The 25,831-nt window shown below is 31.6% G+C and overlaps 1 protein-coding gene across 1 annotated transcript; it reads right to left on the bottom strand.

The window, feature by feature from the left end:
• Positions 1-657: 657 nt before the first annotated feature.
• LOC125072845 lies at positions 658-25,011 on the bottom strand. Its single transcript, XM_047683566.1, has 7 exons — positions 24,835-25,011; positions 8,975-9,452; positions 6,511-6,654; positions 4,327-4,422; positions 2,210-2,322; positions 1,367-1,479; positions 658-1,238 (listed from the first exon to the last, which is right to left on the bottom strand). The coding sequence occupies exons 2-7, from the start codon at positions 9,122-9,124 to the stop codon at positions 688-690; spliced, it is 1,167 nt and encodes a 388-aa protein (XP_047539522.1). The 5' UTR covers positions 9,125-9,452; positions 24,835-25,011; the 3' UTR covers positions 658-687.
• Positions 25,012-25,831: the final 820 nt, after the last annotated feature.

Below are 25,831 nucleotides of genomic sequence, written 5' to 3'. Positions count from 1 at the left end.
GCAATTATAAACCTTTGGTTATTGGGTAACAAACTAAACACTATTAATACTTATTCGTAGTGAGAACTTATATCCTAAATAGGTAGGAAATACATAATATAAAAGTTAATTTTACATCAAAATTAACTATTGAAATATAGCACGATATGAATATCTTAATTACAAAATTATCGTATGTAATAAGCACCAAATAAACTAATATTAAAACGATGGAATGTTCTAGAAAGTTCGATGTCAAATAACTTTAAATATTTTCTACTATAGATGGCGCCACCGTCGCCGCAGAGCGTGCGCGTCGTTACGCTCTGATATAACGAATAAAATATAAATCAGGAGTTTTACAAACGTTGCATTTATGATGCAAGTGCGGAAACTCGAATTCGTACGCGAAATATTCATTGAAGAAAGAATCAGATTGGAGTAAATATAAACAAATCTTAAATTTAATATTACAGAAGAAGTAGTTCTTGATTAATTATATCTTTACGTATAATAGCACTATTCGACTTAACTACTTATCGCCATTTATATCGCGTCGATTCAATGTCTGAGTCGTTTATATATTTTACTCTTCCTGTGTTTACACGCCTTATTTAAAATGGTGCGAATGCGAAAATTCGTAAAAATCCTAATTTACAAATTATTTCCGTGAGTGTAGATTAACATGAAATCAGTCTATGGATTTTTCTACAGGGCGACATCTTTATATTTCGTCAAGTCATCGGATTCGTTTCCCACCGAATTGTGACTGTTCCTCATGCCGTAGTACACCCTCTCCCTCGATCCACTGAAATGGTAAGGATCGTGTCTCAGATTCATTCCATACGGATCCTCTCTTTTGAAGTCTTGGAAGAACCTGGGGTCATAATCTGGAGGGAACATTCGGGGATCGTACATATATTGTCGGTAGGGATACGCCATTTCACTTTTGCAATCCATCCTGTCTTCGAACTCGTAGCCCTTGGCGGGATATTCATCGCTATTGAACGCACCCACGACAGAATGTCTCCTCTTGTAGGGGTTATCGAGGGGTCCGGTTCTTGGGCCAACCCAGGTACCGTAAGTTTGCGGTTGGGGGAAGGATTTAGGGTATCCTCGCAGACTGGCGGCGTATTGCCGATCGGCGAGGTGTTGCCAGTAGGCTGGCGGAGGCTGCGGCAACATCATCGGGTAGCCCATGTTCATCGATTGCCGGGACGCCAAGTGACGACGGAGATCTGGCATCGAACCTGATTTACCTGTAAGAAGAAAATAATTATTTCATAACATACAAATGGAATCTCAATTTAATCTCTTAAGGCCTAAAATTTACCTATTATTAAAAACGACAATTAGTTAAGTATAATATCTAAATTAACAAAGTTACCGTTATCAGCCAAGAAACCATCATTGGTAAAAGCGCTGGGCGTGTCTGGCACGAAGTGACTGGCATCGAACTCACTGCCGCTCACCGGTACTGTGTTGCCATATTCACCTTTTCTGGAAATTTCAACTGATACTGTTTTTATTAAGATTATATACAGATTAATAAAAATGTAATTAATGTTAAGTGTGGCTGCGAAGTCATAATCAACAATCTTTCCAAAAGTCCACCCAATCGGTAGAAGAAGAATCGGTTATTAATTTTAATAGATACAATTTTAATTAATAAAATAATTCATACATTATTATAGGTATAGAGTTTACACATAATGTATTAAAATGACGAACATTATCTACACATTCTTTAATATATACCTTTAACAGTGTTGTAAATATTGAAAAATATCTCAGTTTGTTTTTTTTTTTTTTTTTTTAATTTAGTGTAGGGAATTTATTTATAACATTACATACAATTCTGTTATCATTTTGCTACTAGATATTTTCATCAATTAGCAATCAAAAACTTTAAATAGCGATTCTGTCTGGCAATATAAAGAAAAAAATTGCATATATATTTATAATAAATAGCATGTGTAACTTGAAATGAACGATGGCTATATCCAGAGCCGGATTTAGTTGAGGGCAACTGGGGCAACTGTCCTGGGCCTCCATGAGAGAGAGTCACCCACGGGAGAGACAACAATTTGAATGTGTACGAAATCAAAATATATATCCAAATACTAATAATTTTGCTAACAAAAATGTCCCTCTAAGAGCCCCAGGATACCAAGGGGTGTAAATCCGGCTCCGGCTACATCGAGTGCAGTGCGAGTGCAGGCGGACGCACCTGGCCTCCCGCAGCGCGTAGGCGGACTGCACGAGCACGACGCCGCACACCACGGCGGGCAGGCGCGCCACGTAGCACGCCAGCTCCGCGCCGCCGTACACGCCCTGCAGCCCCTGCGACACGCACGACGCATTTCTCTAAATAAGGCTAACTCTCAACCGAAATCCCCTAAAGTTTTTATTTACTTTTTGTTTTTTATACTTGTTATTTTTTCCTTCAAATTCGCCCTAAAAAGCTCTCTACATCTTGCCCCGTAAATTTGGGGAAAAACCTGCGGGTTTTGGTTTTAATCGTTACTCACCCTTCTTACCGTAAAAAACAATAGTATTGCTGTTTGGCAGTACAATACACAAAGCCCCACCAACCAAGTGACGCATTGGCAATGTAAGGACCGGTTAATATTTCGACAGCGCTAATATCTATAGGTGGTCATGACCACGTACTACTAACAGACGATCCATTAGCCTATCGGTTAAAATTTATATTATTATGCTACTCACTCACGAAGACGCGCCCCTCCACGTTAGTTTACTATCGACGTGCATTAGTCGTACATACAGACACAGTACAGACACTCGTACATACACGATGTCTTAGTGTGCGTGTGACAACTAAGAGTAAAGATAGCAAAAAAAAATAAATTTTTAAATTATATCATACTAAGGTACGCCGATAAAATTTAGGTGGACGGGCTTCATGAGTGGTTAGATCTATTCTACATACTCACTTGTAAATTATACAATTTATAATAAAATTTCCAAATCTTAAGACTTTATTAACGCTACATAAAAACTTATTACATTATTACTTTTTAGTCGTTACGTGAATAAAATAACTATTATATATAAATATGAACGATTTAATATTCGTTACGAATGTTAAGATAATGTATTATGTAGCCATTATGTATGTGGGTGTAATATTTTTTTTTTATTATTATTACATAGCACTTCGAATTCACTTTCTTTATTCGTTCTATTCTTTAATTGAATATCTGTAGATTAAATAAAATAAATTATAATTATTTAATATATATTTGTGTTTATAATTCATCTCGTGCTCGGCGCTGAAGGAAAACATTGTGAGGAAATCTGCATTTGTCTAATTTCAACGAAATTCTGCCACATGTGTATTCCACCAACCCGCATTAGAGCAGCATGGTGGAATATGCTCCAAACCATCTCCTCAAAGGAGGCCTGAGCCAAGCAGTAGGAAATTTACATGCGGCTAATGTAAATAAAATAATTAAATAATAACACGATAAAGTAAGTAATTAATAAATAAACTACACAAGCGAGACCGTGGCTATAAGATATTATTATTTAATATAACAACTCACATTTCATATAATATACATACTGAATCAGGAAAGTTAATACATTTAGCTTACTGAGTTAAGACATATTCCACCATGTCGATCCAGCGCATGTTATAAAATTAACTAAATAAAAATCACTTCTCATTTGATTGATGTTCACACTATAACTTTATATATACGTTTTTTTATCTAAAACTATTCCACCGCCAAACTGTAATATTTATAATATTATAAATTGCAGCTTGCCGGTAGTGTTTCAGTTTAAAGCTAGTAAGCCTGTGCAACCACTGGCACCTAGGGTTGGTGGCCCATTGGGGACATTACGTGGCGGTTTAACATTTCTCACAGCACTACTGTCTATGGACAGAGGTGACTATTTAAAAAAAAGAATACTAGCAATGCTTAATTAATGAAGGAATTACTACCCCTCCTTTTAAGCTATCATTCGTGTTAGGAGTGGGGACGACAATAGCCTAAGGGGTCAGGATCGATCCTGCGACTTTTTACATCGCTGAACGGCCCGTAAACCATTGTGCTATTGACGCTTAATTAATACCATCAGCACGTAAACTGCATTCCAATTGTAACAGATTTAAATATGACATATTTTTATATTACATACTAACACTATTCCAAATAAGGAATATTAATCTTTATTCCTCCTACCTTTGAAATACCGTCATCAGCAACACATGAATTTTAAAAAAGTATTTCCAAGAACGGTTGGAATGAAATAGTTCATCGGGCGTAAGAGTATGCCAAACGTTTTCTGAGTGTCTGGCAAGTTGATTATAATTACCCAATGGCTGATGGACATATAGAAGACTAGAGCACATTCTGGTATCAACACCAGTATGACTGCGATCAGCCACGCCAGTAGGTATGTGTTGTTTTTCTGAAAAAAGAAACAAAATAATGTATGAAAATACAATTTAATTTATTGTCATTCTTAATTTTTATTAGTGAACTTTAGAGCTGTAAGGAAAAACTCGAAACTCACCTCAGAAAGCGAGCTTGATATGTCAGAATGTGATTTGCGATATTGATTATAACAATTATAAAATGTATAGGATACAAGTATCAATATGGCGTATCACCGTAAGTCAGTTGTCAAAATTTCACGAAATAAATACGAAGTGAGTTCTTACATAATCTCACTGCTTGTCATTTTTAGTCAATGCATCATTCTTATTTTCTCTTAAAATATTTGATTTAATATGACTTTTACTGTTGCTTCCGTGTGGATAAACTTTTCTACACAACACATTGTGCCAAATATAAATACTGTTTAAAGTTAATTTTAATAAAATAAAAGCTGAATATGAGCCGAGATGGCCCAGTGGTTAGAACGCGTGCATCTTAACCGATGATTTCGGGCTCAAACCCAGGCAGGCACCACTGAATTTTCATGTGCTTAATTTGTGTTTATAATTCATCTCGTTCTCGGCGGTGAAAGAAAACATCGTGAGGAAACCTGCATGTATCTAATTTCAACGAAATTCTGCCACATGTGTATTCCACCAACCCGCATTGGAGCAGCGTGATGGAATATGCTCCTTACCTTCTCCTAAAAAGGGAGAGGAGGCCTTAGCCCAGCAGTGGGAAATTTACAGGCTGTTTATGTATGTATGTATGTAATACAGTAATGTTAATATATCAATACGACTTATTAGCTAACGGTATACGGGCTGCCAGTATGAAAGTCTAAGTTAAATCTTGATTCATGGACTATTGTCTCCAATCCTAATAAAGCGCTACTATGAATTGGAGAATTACAATATTAATGGAGGGGCCATTTAATATTAAGAATATTGTAATAATAGGGAATTTGTGAAACGCCGAGATGATTCAATGATTAGCTATGAATTAATCTTAACCAAATATTACAAGCATCGCTGAATTGTATTGCATGATTTGTGGTTATAAATTATTCATCTCGTGGCTGCGAAGGGAAACGTGAGGAAACCTGCATATGTTGGAAGAAAATCAGTTACATGTGTTTTCACAAACTAGCAGTGGAATGAGTTCCATAATCTTCTCTACAAATAAATATGAAGAGCCACAACAACGGAACATACATATGAAGCTTTTTATGTTAAAAGCAAAACTTTTGTCCATATGGAATTACTTTTTAAATTTTCGGACATTTTATGTGTGTGACAATAATAAATGAAATTAACTGGTTTGGTTTAACGGCGTTATCTATTTTACACAATTATTTTAAGTTTATTGTTAATAATTATTTAAATGAACCAGTAGTATAGACTTGATCTAAATAACAAGTCCTTTTGAACTTTATATAAGTCACAATAGGTACCGGTTTTTTGGACAATTATTTTGTATAAAATAAGCAATGCTATAGTTTACCATTTTCATTACTTCCCAGAATTAGATCCTGGTCACCGACAGTATAGGAAATAATACAAGTTTGATAAACCAGAGTTCAATTAACGGCTGATCAGATTTGCCTAAAATTTGATGATGGATATTTTTTCATATCTCTTCGTAGCTCCTTTAAGCTTTTCTTTCTTTTTCTTTATTATTTCGAAAAAAAAAACGTTATGATTCAAAATAAAATAAGATGTCTTGTCTGATTTCGTGCCAACAGTGTTATTCTGTAAGAAATCACTTCGTATCTCATTTGCATTATATAAATCTACTTACAGTGTTACGCTATACTGTTTCCTGTAATCTTTAAATGTTATAATTTTTATAGTTCCATACTTTCTGACTTTTCACATTAGTGTTCTGAGGTGAATCCTTCTCGAAAAATATCGAGCATTTTTCGGTAATAAACGTAAATAAAACCATTTCTTAAGAAATAATTAATGAAATAAAATATATATGTTTTTTTAAATATAATTAACTCAGTTGAATTAAGGTTTATGTACGATTACTACATTCAAAGAGCGATTGGTTTTGCTTACGAATGGTAAAAGTATCTACGAGGCAGTTATACTTTGTTTTTCAAATACATTCTTACCGATATGAGGCCATGGACCAAGGTGACTGTGGCCGCGATAATGATGCAATAGCAGATCATCAATAAAACAGATGGTATCGGCAATCCGCTCTGCGACTCCACCACCCAAACTATCTCGTAGATTAAAGCTATCGCGTATGCTACCTGGAAATATACAATTTACTAATTTAGATTATTAAATATTATAAATGTTTGCTCATTGGTCGAAATTCGACTATAATCATTGTTGAAAATTAAAAAAAAACTTTATTTTTTTAATGATAACTAATGTTGCTACAAAGCAAAAAAGAATATCGGGTGACAAACAGAGGAACATTTTTGTCTTTGCCTTTTGTCGCGACTATCTTAATATTCTAGTGGTTAGATTGTACATCTATACAGCTCATTCGGGCTAATTTTATCAGAGTATTCTTAAACCAGACTAAAATTTGCTACGTTTTATTCCCAAGCCTCGAAAAATTCATAAAGTTTTCAAGACAAGCGCCTGATTTATCTCTGGTTATATTGGATTATTACTGTATCTAAATAAGAATAAGGGAATGGATAAATTATCAGATCCGCTTGCGCATAATATCTCCTGCATGCTACTTTTCATTAGATATGCCCAACGTGCCAGAAGGACTTCAATATTATCATAGCTGGTGAACTTATTTGACATGGTCTTTGAAAACTGAGACTATAAACAAAGTTTTAAATTTCCATTTTACATGTTAACTATACAAATGAAACTTTACTAACTAACTAAAAAAGTTTGTATTTCTCTTGACTATATTTTCTACTTTCTCCTGTGGTTTCGTCCTACAAATATTTTGCCACAGAGGGAATATTTTAACTTTATGCAATAAAAACTATGTCTCGAATCCTCTTTATTGTCCTAAGATAAAGTGTTAAAATTTACCATTAAAATTGTATTAAACAAAATTTAATTCAGAGCATTGAGTTTAAAATAATCTTTGGTACTTTACCAACGAACATTAAATATTCATATTTATAACATAAATTATTCATTTTTAATATTCATAATGGTTCAGTCTATTATATATTTTATTATACCAACGACACTTTAATATTATCCACGTTAGAATATATATCTTATAGATACTGGTTGTCGCCGACGGCTTGACTCGCGTTTAAAAAGGGATTGGTCGTTAGGTATTATACTTAAAAGTAGCCTATGTCCTTCTTTGCAGTTCAAGCTTTCTTCATACCAACACATCAATATCGGTTCAGTAGTTTTGCCGTGACAGAGCAACAGACAGACAGACAAAGTTACTTTTGCATTTATAATATTAGTAAAGATGTTGTTACACGATTGACTTGGATACTGTTTGTCGGATCATCATGAAAGTTTTCGGTTATAATTTGTTTTTTTTTTTTTTACAATGATAGTTTTAATGTATTTTTTATGTTCATTGTGTTATATCTCGACTCCAGATATATATAGTTCATCAACTTCTATAGCATTTTATTTATCGCCATGACAATTAGTATACGTTTGAGCCCTGAGAATATTTTAGCGCAAGCCATATTATATAATTAGGCTACAAAATTAAAGAGCCATTGCATACCATACAAGACATTAGCATTAGCTATAAATAAAATATTTTTCAATATAGTCATGTAAGAATAAATTTATTGGCATATAATTAGGCAATTATAATGCATTAATTATACTAACAGACATAAGTTGAAATAGTTCCAACCGAATTACTTCGCTTCGCCCGTTACATTACACAATCTTGCATTTAAAATGACCTAACATAAGCTTCCATAGCATATATTAATAATATTACGATCCGGTTAGTAATCACAATATAAAATCTGTTATCTGGAAGTCTATGAAGCTTATTACGCATTCCGCTATCCGCTCTCGCTATTTCGACATCTCGTGAGATAACTTGGCCTTAGAACTGGTAGCCCCTTCTATTTGATATGAAACAATGTTGTTCAATTACTGAGGTAGCCTAGATTCCCTCGAATCAATGTTTGTATCAAAAACTTTGCAGCTCAATTTATTGGATTACAGTATTCTGGTTGCCTCCAGATTTTTTATAGGCTATGTAAATACCGTTTATAAATATTGGTAGAGAAAGTAAATTTACAGATAGATACTCAAACATCTTCTAGGTTTTTCATTTGGCAGATTTTTCAATAATAACTTTGTAACTCAGAGATTTTTAGACTAAAGGGGCATGCTAATTGCTTTCTTGATATGTTTCTTATATTTTTTATTTGCTATTATTGTATGTTCATATAATTCTTAGTATTAAAGACTAGCCAACCGTGCAGGGTAAATAAATTATAAAATTATAAGTGTGTGCGCAAATACTGATGCGCTCTTTATCACACACACATAGTCCAATAGCGCTTTTCACATGATAAATTACAAATTCTTACAATACTACAAACACTCTATTAAATGGTTATGTAAATGGGAACATAAAATAGATTTGGTGTTACTTACCAGAGCATAAGCGGCAACAAAACCTGAGGCTGCTGTCACGCTGCAGCAGAATATCCTGCTGATAGCTGGCTTCATCCGTAATTTCGGAGAGGAGTCTGTGTCACTCAGGTCATTGCTGACTGACATTGTGTTTATATTATCCACCTTCATATATGACAAATATACTAACAAACGAAATCGATTGAACTTGAACGGCGACGCCAATTACTATTCAAAATGTTGACGCATTATTCTTCAAAAACAAATTGCATGATCTTTTTTCTTCATGATATGTTCAAAATGTTTGGACTAGTATGACTTTTTGTTGGTGTCATTGGCTTTTTCGAAATTTGATTGACGCTTCTGCAGCAATAATTTTTGAGATAATCTTTACAGGTAAATAAAGATGGACTCCCGCGTATTTGAAACTGACATCTATTCAATCATCATCGAAAAGGCAGTTTCTAATGTCGTTTTCCACGTATGATTCTTCGTCATCCTATAAAAGAAAATAATTATGATATAAATTATACAATCGGATTATATTTTAAAATTTCTGCAAGCGTTTGTTATATTTTGTACAATAGACGTGTTGATCTCGTTTTAGTGTATTGTGTAGATTTTTTATTTATTTAAAGTAATTAGGATGGGTGGTGAAAGTGACACGAAAAGAAATATTAACAAGGGTTAATGCAAGGAATGCCTTGCATCATCAAAACCGGAACAGAACATTGCTGTTTGACGGTAGAATATATGATGTTTGGTTGGTACCTAACCAGGCTTGCACTGAGCCCTATTGCCAAGAAAATACTTATTTTAGTATAAGTAAACTGCGGTAAAAGAGAATAACAATAACAAGTGCAATTTACATGACATGACCGCGAGGAATGGCAAGAATGCCAATGGATTGTGGAATTATATGAATAATTTTATTCAGTAAAACATTGTTAGTATAAAAAAACATACAACAATCCTCACCTTCGGTGTTATTGTTAATAATAGACGAGAATACAATAACATCGTAGTATTTGTTTAATATAATAAAAAAATAATGCTACCGTTTTTTCCGGGTTTTGTCGTAACATTGAGTAGCTGGGAATCTTAAGGTCTTTGACGCTGAATATATAACTATGAGAACTCGTTTTCAATGTATGGGAAATTTAAAACGCTTTATCGTAGTAAAACATAGCAATTGAAAAATTAGTTCTTGTTTACAATAAATTAACATAAAAATAATTGTTTATTTAAAGTTTATTACATGAGAAACTGAGAAACAGTTGAAGACCATCGCGTAATTGCAATAACAGTTATTTCAAGGATAAATATACTATTAAATAACCGAACAAAAACTTTCTATCGGATGCTTTGTAACAAGTGTGGAAATCGCATGAATACCATTACGGTATTATACCTATATGCATTGATATTTAAATAATACATTAGCTTTGTAACGATAAGTTCTAAGTCTTACCAATGGTAAGACTTAGAACTTATCGTTTTCTTTAGACTGATAACAATATTCTAACTAGGATTTTTTTTTTATTCATTGTTCAAATGCAATGAACAGGACACCTAATGATTGGTTGTCTTCGAGTTTAGAGTTTATTAACCAATTATTTCAACGTGTTTGTTTAAATTTAATTCAATTATATATTTATATGGGAATTCAAGTAATATATTTTAACAAAAATGAATGGGGAATCATCTGGTTTGGAAAATATCTTTACGACATTTTTGTTCACCGCTGATCACAAGATAAATTATAAACACATACAAGATGAATCTTCTGTGCTAATAGTCGAAATTTGACTCGAAACGACATAAGCATTCCATATTCAACGAATATATATGATTATTACATAAATTGAAATTTAAACATAATTATATGTTGATGACGTGAATACAATTCATTTATAGCATACTTTATAATATAAATACTTATATTACGATAACAGGCATACATATACAGTTTCATAATAAATTTAAATTAAATTAAATAATTAACAATTTATAATTAATATCGTAAATTTGTGTGCGGACAAGTAATTCCGGGTGTAGGAATAATATTTATATAATAATTGTATGTTAATACTTATTTAAGATAAACGCGTAACATAATAATACGTCTAATATTTACATGAAAAAATTCTGTATCTATTTTAAAGTCCGAGCAAATACAAATGTTTTAAGTATTAGTTTACTTCGAGTTTCCAGAGCGTAAAAAATATACACAAACAATAGTACGTCTTTTGTAAAAGGTTTTTTCCGAATGCGAAAAGGCATAGAAAATACGGATAGGTATTTAAATAAGTACACTTTCTTTTTTACTTGATTACCTGTTACTAGAAAGCGCGCACTAAAAACACTGTCGTTAGTTCCTAATTATTCTAAACCCGCTTTGTGAACTCGGAAAATGTAAAGATATTGGTATTTTATAAAAAATATACAGAAAACAAATTTTCTAGGTAATTGTACTTAGGGCGGTTATTATTTTTTTTTACCAATTTCGTATTTCAAAATAATATTAGAAGACAATGCTCAACAAGAGAATGCCCAAAATTCATTTTATTTGTTTCCAAGTTAAACTCATCCATAAGTTAATCGTACACACTCTGCTTACTTGTGTTTAGGTACTGGAGGAATAAAAGTTAAGCAAAAGTTTCTTATTACCAAATAAAAAACAATCCGCGTGTAATTCAGTACATATAGGTATATTATTTAAATATATTACATTAAATTAGCATCCTGTAAATTTCTCACTGCTAGGCTAAGGCCTCCTCCTCCTTTGAGGAGAAGGTTTGGAGCATATTCCACCACGCTGCTCCAATGCGCGTTGGTGGAATACACATATGGCAGAATTTTGTTGAAATTAGACACATGCAGGGTTCCTCACGATGTTTTCCTTCACCGCCGAGCACGAGATGAATTATAAACACAAATTAAGAACATGAAAATCAGTGGTCCATGCCTGGGTTTGAACCCGAAATCACCGGTTAAGATGCACGCGTTCTAACCACTGGGCCATCTCGCTATCGCATATATAGCAATAGTTAATTTCCTTTTAAATTTTTGGATAATGTTGTTCAATTTCGGCCAAGGCACACCCAAATGTTACCTTGAAATAAAACTCTTCGAACCCAAAAGTTTCAAAACGTATCGAAATAATTAATTTAAAAGAAACACTCGTAATTTATAAATCCATAATTTAATCTTTGTGTGAAATATAGTGTTAATTAGTATGACACTGGTAGGTAGATAGTAGGCAGCAGGTAACCATGAAATAATGCAACTTTGGTGAGTGATCACGTTCTTACTCATCCAAAGCGATTATTTCAAGGATGTTTTGTAGAAATGCATACAACTTGTACATAAGTATAGACATAAGTTAAACATTTTGCCAGAATTGCGTATGATATAAAATTATCTTTAGACGGTCTCACGAGTATTAAGCTATTAACACTTGTGAATACAATATCCTGTGATATAACTGTGAGTCGAGAACTGTCCTAGCGTCTGTCGGCCACTTTCTACTAACCTCAATAATCAGCCTAAATATGAAAACAACTGGGTCCATTTTACAAAAACATCAATTTTACAGTTAGACCACTTCCTTTCTTCAATAATATGGTAGGAGACGACGTGATACGAATGGCTGACGGTTTGGATTCATTGTAATGTCTGAGGAACTCTAGCCGTGATTAGAATTAAATAATCGATGCACTATTATCATTCGTACGGAACATTTTTTATTTAACTAGATCTAAAAAAAAAATACATGTATTCATCGAAGGTATTATTGTACTTTAATTATTTTTATAAAAACGTAATATACAAATACAATATTTCTTCCGTTTTATGATGTAAAATACAATAACCACCTATAACAATAGCGGCAAATGTATCATCAAAGATTATCTGGAAGAGATTGCCATAAGCAATAATACGTAACGAATCTAATTATTTACATGACATAATTAGTCATGATTTAAAATACACATTGGTATTCTCATTGGGATGTAAAAATGCCATTTGTCAATGTTGGCGATTACGGCGATGTTGTTATGACATAAGTAGTTTAGCGGATTAGTGTTGATAAAGGACTAGTCGAATGCAAAATCTAGCTGAACTATTAGCAAATCGCACGGTATATCTATATCTATTTTTTGTTTATCTTTACTCTACGTGCCGTTGGAATATATAAGTATTCCAAAATTCTTGCAGTTCTGCATTTGATTTAACTGGTAAAATAACAAAAGTGCTTGTTATATTCTGCTATAGGTATTCTTCAAAGGTCGAAAGATGTTTACAAAAGATTCTCAAGTTTAGTGTCAATATTATCTCAAGTTATGTAGTATGACGAATGGAGTATTTGTCACAGAACATGCTATAAAGCTTAAGAGTTTGTTTATTTTAAACGAACTAATCTCAAGATAAACCGGTATGATTTAAAAAATATTTTTGTAAATTTTTTGATAAATCTGTTATTTCTTTAGCATATATCCATTAGGTTTTGAGTATGGAAATAATACTTTGTGGCGAATAATCATATTTATTATTATTAATTAGTATTGTGTCCAGTGTCATTGAGATTCTGTTCAAGATTCATGGTTTCTTTCAATCAAGACATTGGAAACTTTAATGTTATGTTCCTGCTTCAATTTAATTGCAACCACACGAACTTTGACGCCCTATTAAAAATGACCTACGCGAGGCCTAGAAGGCTTTGACCTTATACGTCAAAGCAATTTACACGATAGCTGTGGCTACCGGCGAGTAACTGCCCGGTTAAAGGGGAGAACTCCAAGACCCGTATCCAAACTGGTTCAGAGTGGTCAGGCAGAACCCTGTACTAAACCTCTACTAATTGCTAAATATCAGTATTTTTAGGGTTTCAAATTACAGTAATACCTACCTATTTTAATGTTTTTTTTTTTTACTTTGAATGCGTTCGTTACATTTTAACTTATGTCATGTATGTATATATGTATCTAACATCATTCTACTATAATAATAAAAAATGAATCATTTCTATTGTAATAACCAACTGAAAAATACTAAACAAATAAACAAAAAACGTATACTAGACGACGCAGCGCGTGTCGAAGAAGATTTTAGTATTTATAAGTAACTTCACTTCGCAGTTTCAACCGCTTTAAATTTATACTATTGACGTGACAAACGTACATTTCTTGTTCTTTGTGAGTGCATAGTGTATCAGCTGTTATGTTACTGATAATTTTTTTCTCAAATATCTTTTATTTCCAATCAAAGTATTTATACAACGTAGTCATACGTAATAATGTGTAAATTAAACGCAACATTCAATCAAAGTTATTTAACGCGGTTATTCTATCCTTCCGTATATTACATTTGTATGATGAATTATGTTTTACAGTAAATGGTGTATTAAGAAAAATATGTGATTAATCATACGTACTTAGATATATATATGTTTAAATCTATTTAATACTATTGTAAATATGGTATATTGTATTGATACATTTACAGGGCCGGATTATCCATTAGGCAGTGTTGCCTATGGGCCCCGCATAGCCTAGGGGCCCCAAGGGCCACCATAACTAGAGAAATTAGGTTTTAAAATTAATTGATAATAAAATGTGATAGCATATCTGCGTAATAAAGTAAAATAAAACAGTAATTATGAATAAAACTTCGTTATGGTCATTGATCACTTTTCATATTAGTAATCGATATTTGTGGTAGAAGCACTTTGCTTTAACACGCTGCTACATGTCTTTGTGGCATATCAATTTCCATAACGTCCAATCAATCGCCTTGATCTGTGGGTATAATACACACATACAGGAACAGGGTTTGGCTAGTTTGGTTATACACAGGTACGTAAGCGTCAGTCGTGTTTTGCTAGTTTCATTTAAATCGAGAAAATATAGATGAAAATGTTTTGCGACATCAACCTTAGGAATTAAGATGTTATGTTCTTGTGCCTGTTACACTGGTTCAAACACCCTTCAAACCGGATCAATACAAGTAACTCTGTTTATCGGTAGAATAATGTCTGGCTGACCTTTCCAGGCGAGCTTGCACAAAGACGTACCAACAAGTGCTAACAACAAATTGGTCATTGGTTGGTACGTGATTACATCACAATTATGTCTTGTAATAACCCTTAGTTAACAATCTTAACAAGATTATACACGAGAAACAAGAGAATAATTACGTGATTGAAAATATTGTATTGTTTGCTTCGCGTCGTTATTATTTCGAAGTTTAATTTAAAAAAACAAGGTGTATTTGTTAATCACGTTAAACACAAAAAGTGTCACGCTATTGGCTTAATTTAAATGTTTTTTTTTAAATTTATAGACCAATGTATATAACGCTTTTTATTTACTTAAAGTTTCTTTCTATGTTATGTAAAGTCAAATGTAGTCAACATTAAAATAATGCAGTAAGTTTTAAAAGTGAGCCCTCATAAACGATACTCGAAAAATATTGTCACAGTACCTTCAGCACTCAATTTTTTTTTAATAGAGTACTAGTCGATGTTTTTGTTTGTCACTTCCATTTTTACTATTTCTTTTCAAACGTACTTGAAACTTCACACATTTAAAAAAAAAATTATAAGTTAAGTATATTTAATTTTAACTATTAGAACAAAAAGCAACACCGCGATTTTCCGACGGTCATATACATCTATAGGAAGGTCGTCTTTTAATGTCTGTAATTTATAGTCCTTGTAATTGTAACGACACCGCTATCCTAGAAATCCAAATAAACTCTTATTATTGGCAACTCTTATAGGCATTAATTTCGCTGCATAACACGTCATGACAATAACGTTATTTCCATTTAATATGGAGTTACTAAATTCAACCCACATGAAGTAGTAGCATCTGATAAGTGTTCCTCTGTGTCAACGAACTCATAAAAACTACACGTAAAGTTCTTTTTTTTGCACGCACATACTGACAATGGAATACTTTAGGTACTTTTGAAGCCCAAATCCTGATTCCTTCTGAGTATTTTGTAAATGGTTAAGAATATAAAAGCGAAATACTTACTAGTATTTTGACTAATTTATGGTTTATGTTTAAGCTAAACTTTTTTATTAATCTGGCTGAAAATACGGTACACGACGAAGATCTTATTGCATAGAATTCATAGAAAAAAAATACTTACCTGATGTTTGCTTGCAACAAACAAAAACATTAGAATCCACAAAAAGAGGTCTTATATCAAACTCAGAACGGTAAGCAAAGTAATAACCAAGGCGCGCATGTAGAAACTTAACATCGGAGAATTCGAAGGTCGACAGAGCTAAAGAAAACATGGGCTTGCTAAATGTTTGACGCGAAGGCTATGTATCAACAGATGTGACCATTAAAGTGGTTAATATTGTAAGGAATAAATGAAAGTCTTGACTTGAAATATATATTTTTTGCAAATATTTGCCTGTACTTATAGTAAATAGTAATATTAATAATCTAGTTCCTACATATTTTTTTTATAATTGTGGTGAGATAATAAAAAGTAAATCCTCAAGTAAGTTTATTAGAGAAAAGAGATTGCTTGCGAATATAAAACTAGATTAGAAATTAATTATTATTATCCGGAATTGATCAATAGTTTTAATTAAATTAATAATTCCATGATGTCATTCAAATATCATTGTCATAACAAGAAATGAGCGAATGAAACACTAATTCATAGAGTGTATATGTTAAAATAGATATAGATAGAAATAGATATATAGACAGCTATCTTAAATACGTATAGACGCCAAAATCAATCAAAAAGTATAGTGACAATGACACTTTTTGACATTTATCTTGTAATGTTTTCTAATACCTTGTAGAACGCTCTTTCGAGAAATTAAGGTAAGTGCAATTTCTTTGAGTATTTCAATAAAATTAATTGAGCTTATACCGTATTAGCTTACACGGGGTGTCTATTAGAGACTGTGAGCCAATGAATATACATAAAATTACACCCTTGCAAAGCCGGGGCGCGTCGCTAGTTTCGTACAAATGTTACTTTATTTAGAGTAGGTTACTGCAACACAACAGGCAGATAATAAAATAAGTTATGGTAAGAATTTGTGTTACTGATCGACCTTAAAGCAAGCATAGATTTTATTAGAACAGCGAACAGTAAAACAGTTACTCCTAAACATTGTGATCGATTGAATCATTGTCAGCTCAATTTGCATTACAAAACTGTTTTGTGACCACACTGCCTTCGCTTGTGAATGGATATTTATAGAAACAACACATACAGGTACTGATTTAGAAGAAAACCGGCTATCCGGCTTTTTTATCAAACCCACCTTTGATTTCTTTTGTTTTTTTAAGACAAGTTTTTTAAGTCGTATATTTTATTGTGAATCTGGTATTCCCAAACCATATTTAGTTATTATTGAGGGTGATGGATGATTGATATATCATTATATACGTTGCAATGTTGTGTATGTGTGTGTGTTGACTGACTGTAAGTTTACTTTTATTATTTTCGAGTCATATGACACAGTTGCTCAAAACTCTCAGATGATATATTTATTTATTTGTATAAAGTTATCGAATACATATACTAAGCTTAACAACAACTAAGTATAATAACAAAAAGACTTTATATTTACATATTTTAAAGAAATATAGATCTTACTGATCTGACAATCTTACTTACAAAATGTAAAGTTGTATACAATATATTTGCCTTATTCATTCCATGCATACCGGCATGCAGTCCAAAATTATTATATAATTCACTACAAAATAATGTGTTGGAAAAACTTGAGGAAAACAATTTTGATTTTATTGAATTATTAATATGACGTCTAACATTGTCATTCAACGCAGTTTTTTTTTATTAAGTTCATACATAATGTTCTTTTTTTTTAATTCATTTTCAATCAGTAGTATAAGTCGAAAATTAAAAGGCATTTCAAATTATAATGGTGTCAGTTAAATCATTGCAATGACAGTTAGATTTCTGCGGTTATAATATTTTACAATCAAAGAACCAGTGCACCGGAACATCTATAAAATTCTATTAAGTAGTAAAAATGACAAATCACATTTTCTACAATTGATCAAATTTAATAACATATTATTTATTCTCTATTTGAAAAAGTGATTTTTTTTTAATACTTTTTTTTTTAATTACTATTTTTATTCCTTTCGCGTTTGCTAAGAACCTCTTTAGTGAATCTAAAAACATTTAAAGTACGTCTTTAAAACTGCTTGCAATTATTTTGTAGGCAAAAGCCCTTTGCGATATATTTGAAGTGAAATGTGCCGACGTAGTTTATATTAGTTTAATTTGACATCTAAAAGTACTTATATTTGCTTATATTTAAATAAGACATATTACTCAACACAAGATTATATGAAAGATAAAAAACATTCTTAGTATTTATTAATTTCTAGGCAGGATATATAAAAAATTAATTGTACTTTATTGACATACTCTGTAATTAAAAAGGTGGAAAAGAGTTATTCTCGGTAGAATCTACTTTTCGAACCGGCGGTAGTTTATACATTTAATTCAACATTGGAACACGACGATTCAAAAATGCTTTTAGGTGCCTACTTGAATATTTAGATTTTACATCGATTTATTGAGTTGAGGAAATATTAATAACATAATATAACTTTTTAACGTCTATTTAGAACACTCGAATATAATGTTGATAAATTTAAAAATGTGGATCGAGAAATATTCGTTTAAACATTGACCTGATGAAGTAGTTGTTCAAGTGGCATTACAATACACAATATTTAGTTCAACTGTAGTTTTCTTCGAAAGCCTTGTACGTTCAAGGTCAACTAGAACATTAAACCACATACTTCTGCAATGAATAAAGCGACACTTGCTTTCAACCATCCATCTTATAGATATTAAAAGAATTAATTGAATACATACACTAACTGTTTCTACGACTTCGTTCGTTTGGACATAGATCTCTCAAGTAGATAAAGTTGAACATACTTCAAATATATGAGTAAAACACTAGCTAATAAGCTAAAAACTTATTTCAAATGACAATTCGTTGAGAATCATATATTAATTATCTTTTTAAACAGTCAAAAGAAGTAAGTCTCTTTGAAATTACGTTTCAGGTATTCCTAAAAGTAATAGTCGTTTTAATCATAAACCATTACATCAAAGTATGCAGCGCGCTCGAGAAATAAAAAAAGAGCGAAGTTTAATTTTAAAATTGACGTCTAAATAGCATCTCATGCAGTATTTAGGATTCAATACAGGTAGCACTTAATATTGTTGACTTTTGGTAAGTATTAGGAGGGTCACTGACCCAAGTGTCTTTGGACTTGTTTTGATTCGTCTCTTCTTACGATGTCTTCATCCATCCATTAGCCCTAAATAATCCACTGCTAGACATTCCTTTAGTAAACGACATTAATGTGTCGTACTTTTTCCTCCATTGTTATTTTTTTCGACATCTATCAAGCTTCGATGTTTTGGAACTAACTTTTGTCTAAATTATTCAACTTGGTCGTGGAAGAACAACCAAAGTTACTTTCGCATTTATAATATTAGTATAGATACAAACTATGGTATCAATCCATGTGGACACGCTGTACAATAAGCAGTCGTTTTAAATTCAACAATTATGTCGAGTCATAATTAAAATGATAATCAATACCGTGAATCATCAGACTGAATGGATACTTCCATTGTTGTTGTCTGATGGTCTAAAGTCAAGATGTGATATTAATGCCACTTGAATTAATATATTTTTTTTATTTTATTTATAAACGATATAAAATGGGTTATTATATGGGTTAATGATCTTGGCATGATTATTAAAAAATCAAATCTTTTTTTTTTTAATTTAAATGAGTGAGTTCATTCGGTCAGTCAATCCACGTCGATACTATCAGAAGAGTAACATTAGTAACATTACGCATTATCTCGTATACATTTTCTTAAATGAGTGATACTTAAAAAGTACTTACATATAATATATTTTCTAAATAATTAATTATTACAAATTGTTTAACAAACACAATATTACTTTAAATGGTATCTATCTCAAATACCACCGATAAAATTGTTGAACTGCATAATTTATATATTTTCGAAACAGGAAATATCCAATTTTAATTTTAGTACGATCTCTAATCTTAGAAACAAACTGTTTTGAGAGAATAATATAATATATGTCATCCTTAGAAAACTGCAACTTGCTTTATATTTAATTACTCCTCTCGTAAAACTCTGCTAAGCCATGTTCGTTACTAACGTCTAACAGCTTAAAAAATCTCACATAGCTCACTCGACCTCCTTTTCTTCGGCGCATTACCCTCATTTAAGTTTTACTCAATCACGTCAAATATTCTCAGGTCAAGTTAGATTCGAGACAAAAGCTTCGGTTCTCAGACGTAAGCACTTACATAATAAAATCACAACACTATTAACAAATGTAAGTGTTGCTCAATCACAATATTGTTTGAGAACTTTGATACTTTTTGTTTAGCAGTAAACAATCTTGATATCTTATAATACTAATTTAACGTTATTATTGTATCGAAGGAATGCCATGTTGAAACGAAATGTAATGTTAGTCTATTGAAGGAAATCGATTAATTTAATTGACCTTGGGGACTGGGAACAACAATTATTTTTTTATTGCGTTTTCCGAAACTCGTTTAGGTTTTATTAGCCAGTGACATTTGTAAGTAAGTACTTCGAATAGAAACAAATCGTATTATACAAATGATTAACCAAAAAGTTAATAGCCCAAGCCACGTTTAATTGGCTGATTTTATTGCTACGCAGACTAAAACTCCGTCACATCAAGGAAGTTAAATTAAATGTATGAAGTCAAATCACAGGATATATTAAAAAAGAGCGTTTTAGGCTTATATTTTTATTGAACTTATAAAAAGTACTTACTTTGATTTATCAATATAAGAAATTGTAAATACAAATACAATAACAATATGAAAATATATTTTGATACCTGGAGTGTGATAGATAGTACCTAAGTTGCAGAGTTTTAAAATTTTAGTCAGCTAATGTTTGGGTATCAAATCTAATGAGTATAAGTTCTTTAAATTGGGCTTTGATTTAGCCATAACAATGTTGTATCAATATTTATTTTTTCGTTCCATTATAATTTATATATTTAAGATAATATTTACAGTTCAAGGTCTTAAAAATATGCCACCAGTGGAACAGCTAGACGAGGTGATATGCTTCGTATTAAGATTTTGCACTATTCATCTTTTACAAGTTGACTCTGCGTGAGTACAAACTCTGTTGTAGCTATCACCCGAACCTTCAAACTACTATAATTTACAAGAAGTCATTATAAATAAAATTTGAATTAATAATTCTAAAAACGATTTCTGCACGTTCAACGCTCCGTTATGGTCTTATTGTAATAATAGAGATGACATAACATGAGTTTTATTGCATTACGGTACTACATCATCCGAGTCACGATCGCCTTCATCTCACATGAGATCTTAAATAGAAACGATTGTAGTAATGATAGTAAATATTTTTATTTATAACATATATATTTTATCTACCTACTCAAAAAACTAAACTATTATAATTGTGGGAGGAGACAATAACTGACATATAACAGACCACCTTTTTGTTGCATGAAACTACAAGATGATTTTTTAAGTTAAGTATTTATTTTATTTTCTGGAAACGTATACACTTATAGTATAATAATACATTCATCAGCTAAGTACGTACGTACGTCAACTTGTACTACGATGTTACCCGATTATTCCAAAGCGGACATTACCCGGATACTTTTTAATATGGCAGTATTTCATCTGACCATAATTACGAACAGACAGGTCTGATGATGATGATGCTTGGTCTTCCAATTAAAAACCGAATTATCAGCGCAACATAATTTATATTTTTTTTATGATTTACTTTTGTCAAGTGGGTGAGAAATATCATAGAAAACTTCACTAGAACATTATGAACACAGATATAGAGATTCATTCATTTTTAGAGATTCATTTTGAAAAAATATTGGTTTAGCTGTGTAGGGCAATCATTATTTCGCCAATGTTATCGAGGATACAGTACAGAAGTCTCGAATAAGATTGATCGATGCGGTCGAGACTACAAACTCAATTGTGAAGGCAAATTGTCATTACCTATTGCTTATTATGAATTACGAATATTATATTAAGAATACTAATATATACACGAATACTGTATTGATGCTGAATTGTTTTTTTTTTTAAATTGTTAAGTTAAAAAATATGCAAAGGGTGCTTATTGAACGCGTTTATTTGAAGAAGTAACTTTTGGGTTTGAAATTTTAAATCCGCGTATGCAAGTTGTCAACTGCATTATTAGTGTTTATAATTCGGTAGTGGGAGAGAAAGTCGTGATGAAACCTGCACGCGTCGGATAAAATTCTGTCTCATGTATATATATATTGGCGCAGTAGGCGGCATTATAAAATAAACTAAAAATTACTAACATAATTGTTAAGCCCAGTTAATTAATAAACGTATTAATTGTCTATGTAGCAATTATTATAAAACAAAGTCGCCCTCCCGCTGTCTATGTCTGAAAAACTCAAAAACTACCGAACAGATTTTCATACGATTTTCACTAATATACGGTGATTGTGAGGATTGTGATTCATAAGAAACGTTAGGATGAATAATTCATTAAAGTTTTATGTAAATTGATTGGAATAATACCTTTAAAGGTGTCAGTAAAAATTATACTGGGAGTTTACTGAATTGCGTGCTTTAACCGTGAAAACCCGCAGTGTTTTATCTTCTACGACGTATACGTTTTATGAATAGCCTAGTCCAATTTCCAATTACAAGAGAACAAAAACCAAATAAACAACTTTGACATCAAATTGACGCGGTATCATTGGTCGAGAATTTGGATGATCTCTGATATTCATTAATATGGATTTGTGAATGTGTGAAGCTGCTATCGGAACTTTGGAGGATTAAAGAGGATATAAATATTTAAATGGAATAGTGTTGTAATATAAATAGAGTGATTGATATTGATCAAGAACTGTTAATGATAATAACTGTAAATAAAATGTTTACTTATCATTATTCTTTCTTCGATTGGAATAGGCTATAGACCCTTCTTTTGCCATGAAGGTCGGTTAGCTAGTCCATGATAAGATATGAAGTATACCAGAGGGCTTTATGTGAGTAGGGTTTATGCCAGATCCAGACCATTAAAGTAATAAATTCGTATAAAGAATATTATTAAATAGTCGAGATCGGTAGCTAATAATACATTTCTAACGAGATGCTTTTGATAATTTTATATTCCATATCTCAAAGATAGATCTTAGAGTATAATCCTTAAAAGTTCCCGTGCAAAGTCGGGATGGCTAAAATAGTATAAAGTATTTTGCAATTCTAATCATATTTGCTTATTATCTGTAGATTGCCCAGTCGTCAATCGTCATGAGTATTTTAGTTATAATAGAATAGCATTTGCAGTTACTTTTGTATATATGTTTGCGTGAATGATTAATTAATTATAAATTGTTATAGCATTGTGTACCGATTCGATTATTAAGTTGCTTAAGTTGCATAACTTGGAACATTAACGTAATGGTTAAGTACTTAGATATAATAGTTTTGTTTGATGTTAATTTAATTTATTATTTTCAAGTTTAGTCTTAAATTTCTAAAACATATTTTAAGCTAGTATAGTATTTATATTTTATAGTGGACAGTGTAATGTTTTGCGTGGAGTTAATGCTTTTTGACTTCCAGGCAGGACACATAACATACATATATAATTGTATTTAACTAACATGACTGTATTTTTAGACGTTGAAAAAGAGTAACTACTGAGTTTCTTGCCGGTTCTTCTCAGTAGAATCTACATTCCGAATCGGTCGTAGCTTTACTTTAAATAGTTTGTTAAATGACGATTCAAAAGTGCTTATAAAAGCCTACTTGAATAAAGTATATTTTGAATTGATTTCAAACTCAACTCAAACTCAAAGTCAAATTCCTTTATTCAATATAGAAGTATTACACTTTCTTATTGATTGTCAAGTTAAACACTACCACCGGTTCGGAAAAAGAAAACACCCTGACCTGAGAAGAACCGGCGAAAGAAACTCAGCGGGACTTTTTTTTTTTTTACGTCAAATTAATTATATAAATAATTATATATGAGTAGAAACAGCCAGGAGGCGATCGTTTCATTCCCAAGGTGTGCTATCAAACATAAACTCACTAATTGTATAGTAACCTTTCGCACACAAGCGTTCCTTAACAATTTTTTTAAATTTCGCAACAGAAGCATTTTGAACGCTTTCTGGGATCCTGTTGTAGAAGCGTATACATTGCCCCACAAAAGAGTTACTCATTCTATGCAGTCGAGTAACAGGAGTTGAATTTGATTTTACCATCTATTTTCTAAAGAACTCAAAAATATTTTTCGATAATTGCAGTTAAAATTATAATACCAATTCTTTTATATATAATTAAAAAACTTCTAATCTGCGTAATTTCAAAAAAAAAAAATTTTTGTAGAAATGTTATTTAAACAACGAAAATTATGAATCTCTGTAAGTAAATCATTTCACTTTTAATTTTCAAATGGCTCATAAGCCATAATTATGCGCGTGTCCTGCTTAAATATTTAAAAAAAGATCACAACATTATGTCACTAATGAACGCATACGTAAAAAAAATATTTAATTATTATTCAACATTTTTATGTCGTGTTTCGTAAAATTGTATTATCAAAATTAATTATTAATTGCATCAAAAGTATAAAACAATCTAATGACGTATCAGACTACACTTATTATTAAAATATTTTAAAAAATAAATAAAAATATTGGTAGATTGTACAATTATTTAGAAATACCGAAAGTATTTATATTTTATTACCTCACAAAGAAACACAAACCATCCGTACGAAACAAGATATCGATACACTAAGACACAAAACACATATTAAAACAAAGATTAAACTTAAATATCCCTTTTAAAACTTAAAAACAAGTAATATAGTCGTTTTTACTTTAACTGATCACTAAACTTGAAAAAAGAACGCGCGCGCTTACGTGAAGTCTCAGCGCGATACTGGCCTCTGATTGGTAATAGCGATTAAAGCGCGGGAATGCACATGTCAATGTTTTCCGAACGGGTTTTTGTGGCCCGTATGCAAATATTTGGATTGTGCAATATTAGAGAATTAGATTATTTTTTTCGAATATTCTATAGTTGTTAATTCGAATTTTATTATAGACATATAAAAATCTAAATTTTATCGTACTTACTTTTAATTAAATTAAAAAGTAAAATGCGATTTTTTTTTTATATTTGATTTAGTTACCTACAATTATTTCTGGATTCAAAATCATAATATACTAACATTTCTCATAGACCTTGAATTTTCTTGAAACGAAATATATCGGTTAGCATAACATCAATTTATGTCAATAGATTTCACATGAAAGGTTTTTAAATTTGTTTAACTAAAACTAGGGCTCCAGCCTCCAAACGCAATAATTGAAAGCGCTACAACTTGCAAAACAGTATTACTATGTTAAATTCTTATTCGTACATACCATACGGGTATTTATTGGATTATAATAAGACGTATTTCAGCGTAAACAATTCGTACCGTATAGTTACGTTTAATACTTCGTATTTTTTAAATAACGAAACGCACATGCAGGTCGTGACTCAGGCTGCTCAGCTGGAATATTAAGCAGTTGTTCATACAAATTTTGTCTCTTTATTGTCTACACTTTTCTATTTGGACTTCGTTTACACTGTACACATAACTGAATTTTAAAACATTTTTAGATCGACTTTCAAACGTATACTACACACCAAGTTATACAAAATTAATTCACAGATTATATATATTACGTTAGTC

Source organism: Vanessa atalanta, chromosome 22, assembly GCF_905147765.1.
Source record: "Vanessa atalanta chromosome 22, ilVanAtal1.2, whole genome shotgun sequence".
Lineage (NCBI taxonomy): Eukaryota > Metazoa > Arthropoda > Insecta > Lepidoptera > Nymphalidae > Vanessa > Vanessa atalanta.
The sequence above is the reverse complement of the archived record's forward strand: the minus strand, read 5'-3'. Positions and strand labels throughout refer to the sequence as shown.

Bases quoted from the DNA above. Each gene is read 5' to 3' on its own strand.
- LOC125072845 (XM_047683566.1), bottom strand. From the start codon at position 9,124: ATGAAGGTGGATAATATAAACACAATGTCAGTCAGCAATGACCTGAGT. The intron at 2,323-4,326 runs GTAATTATAATC...TGCGTGTCGCAG, and splicing joins ATATGTCCATCAGCCATTGG to GGGCTGCAGGGCGTGTACGG. The intron at 1,239-1,366 runs GTAACTTTGTTA...TTCTTCTTACAG, and splicing joins TGGTTTCTTGGCTGATAACG to GTAAATCAGGTTCGATGCCA.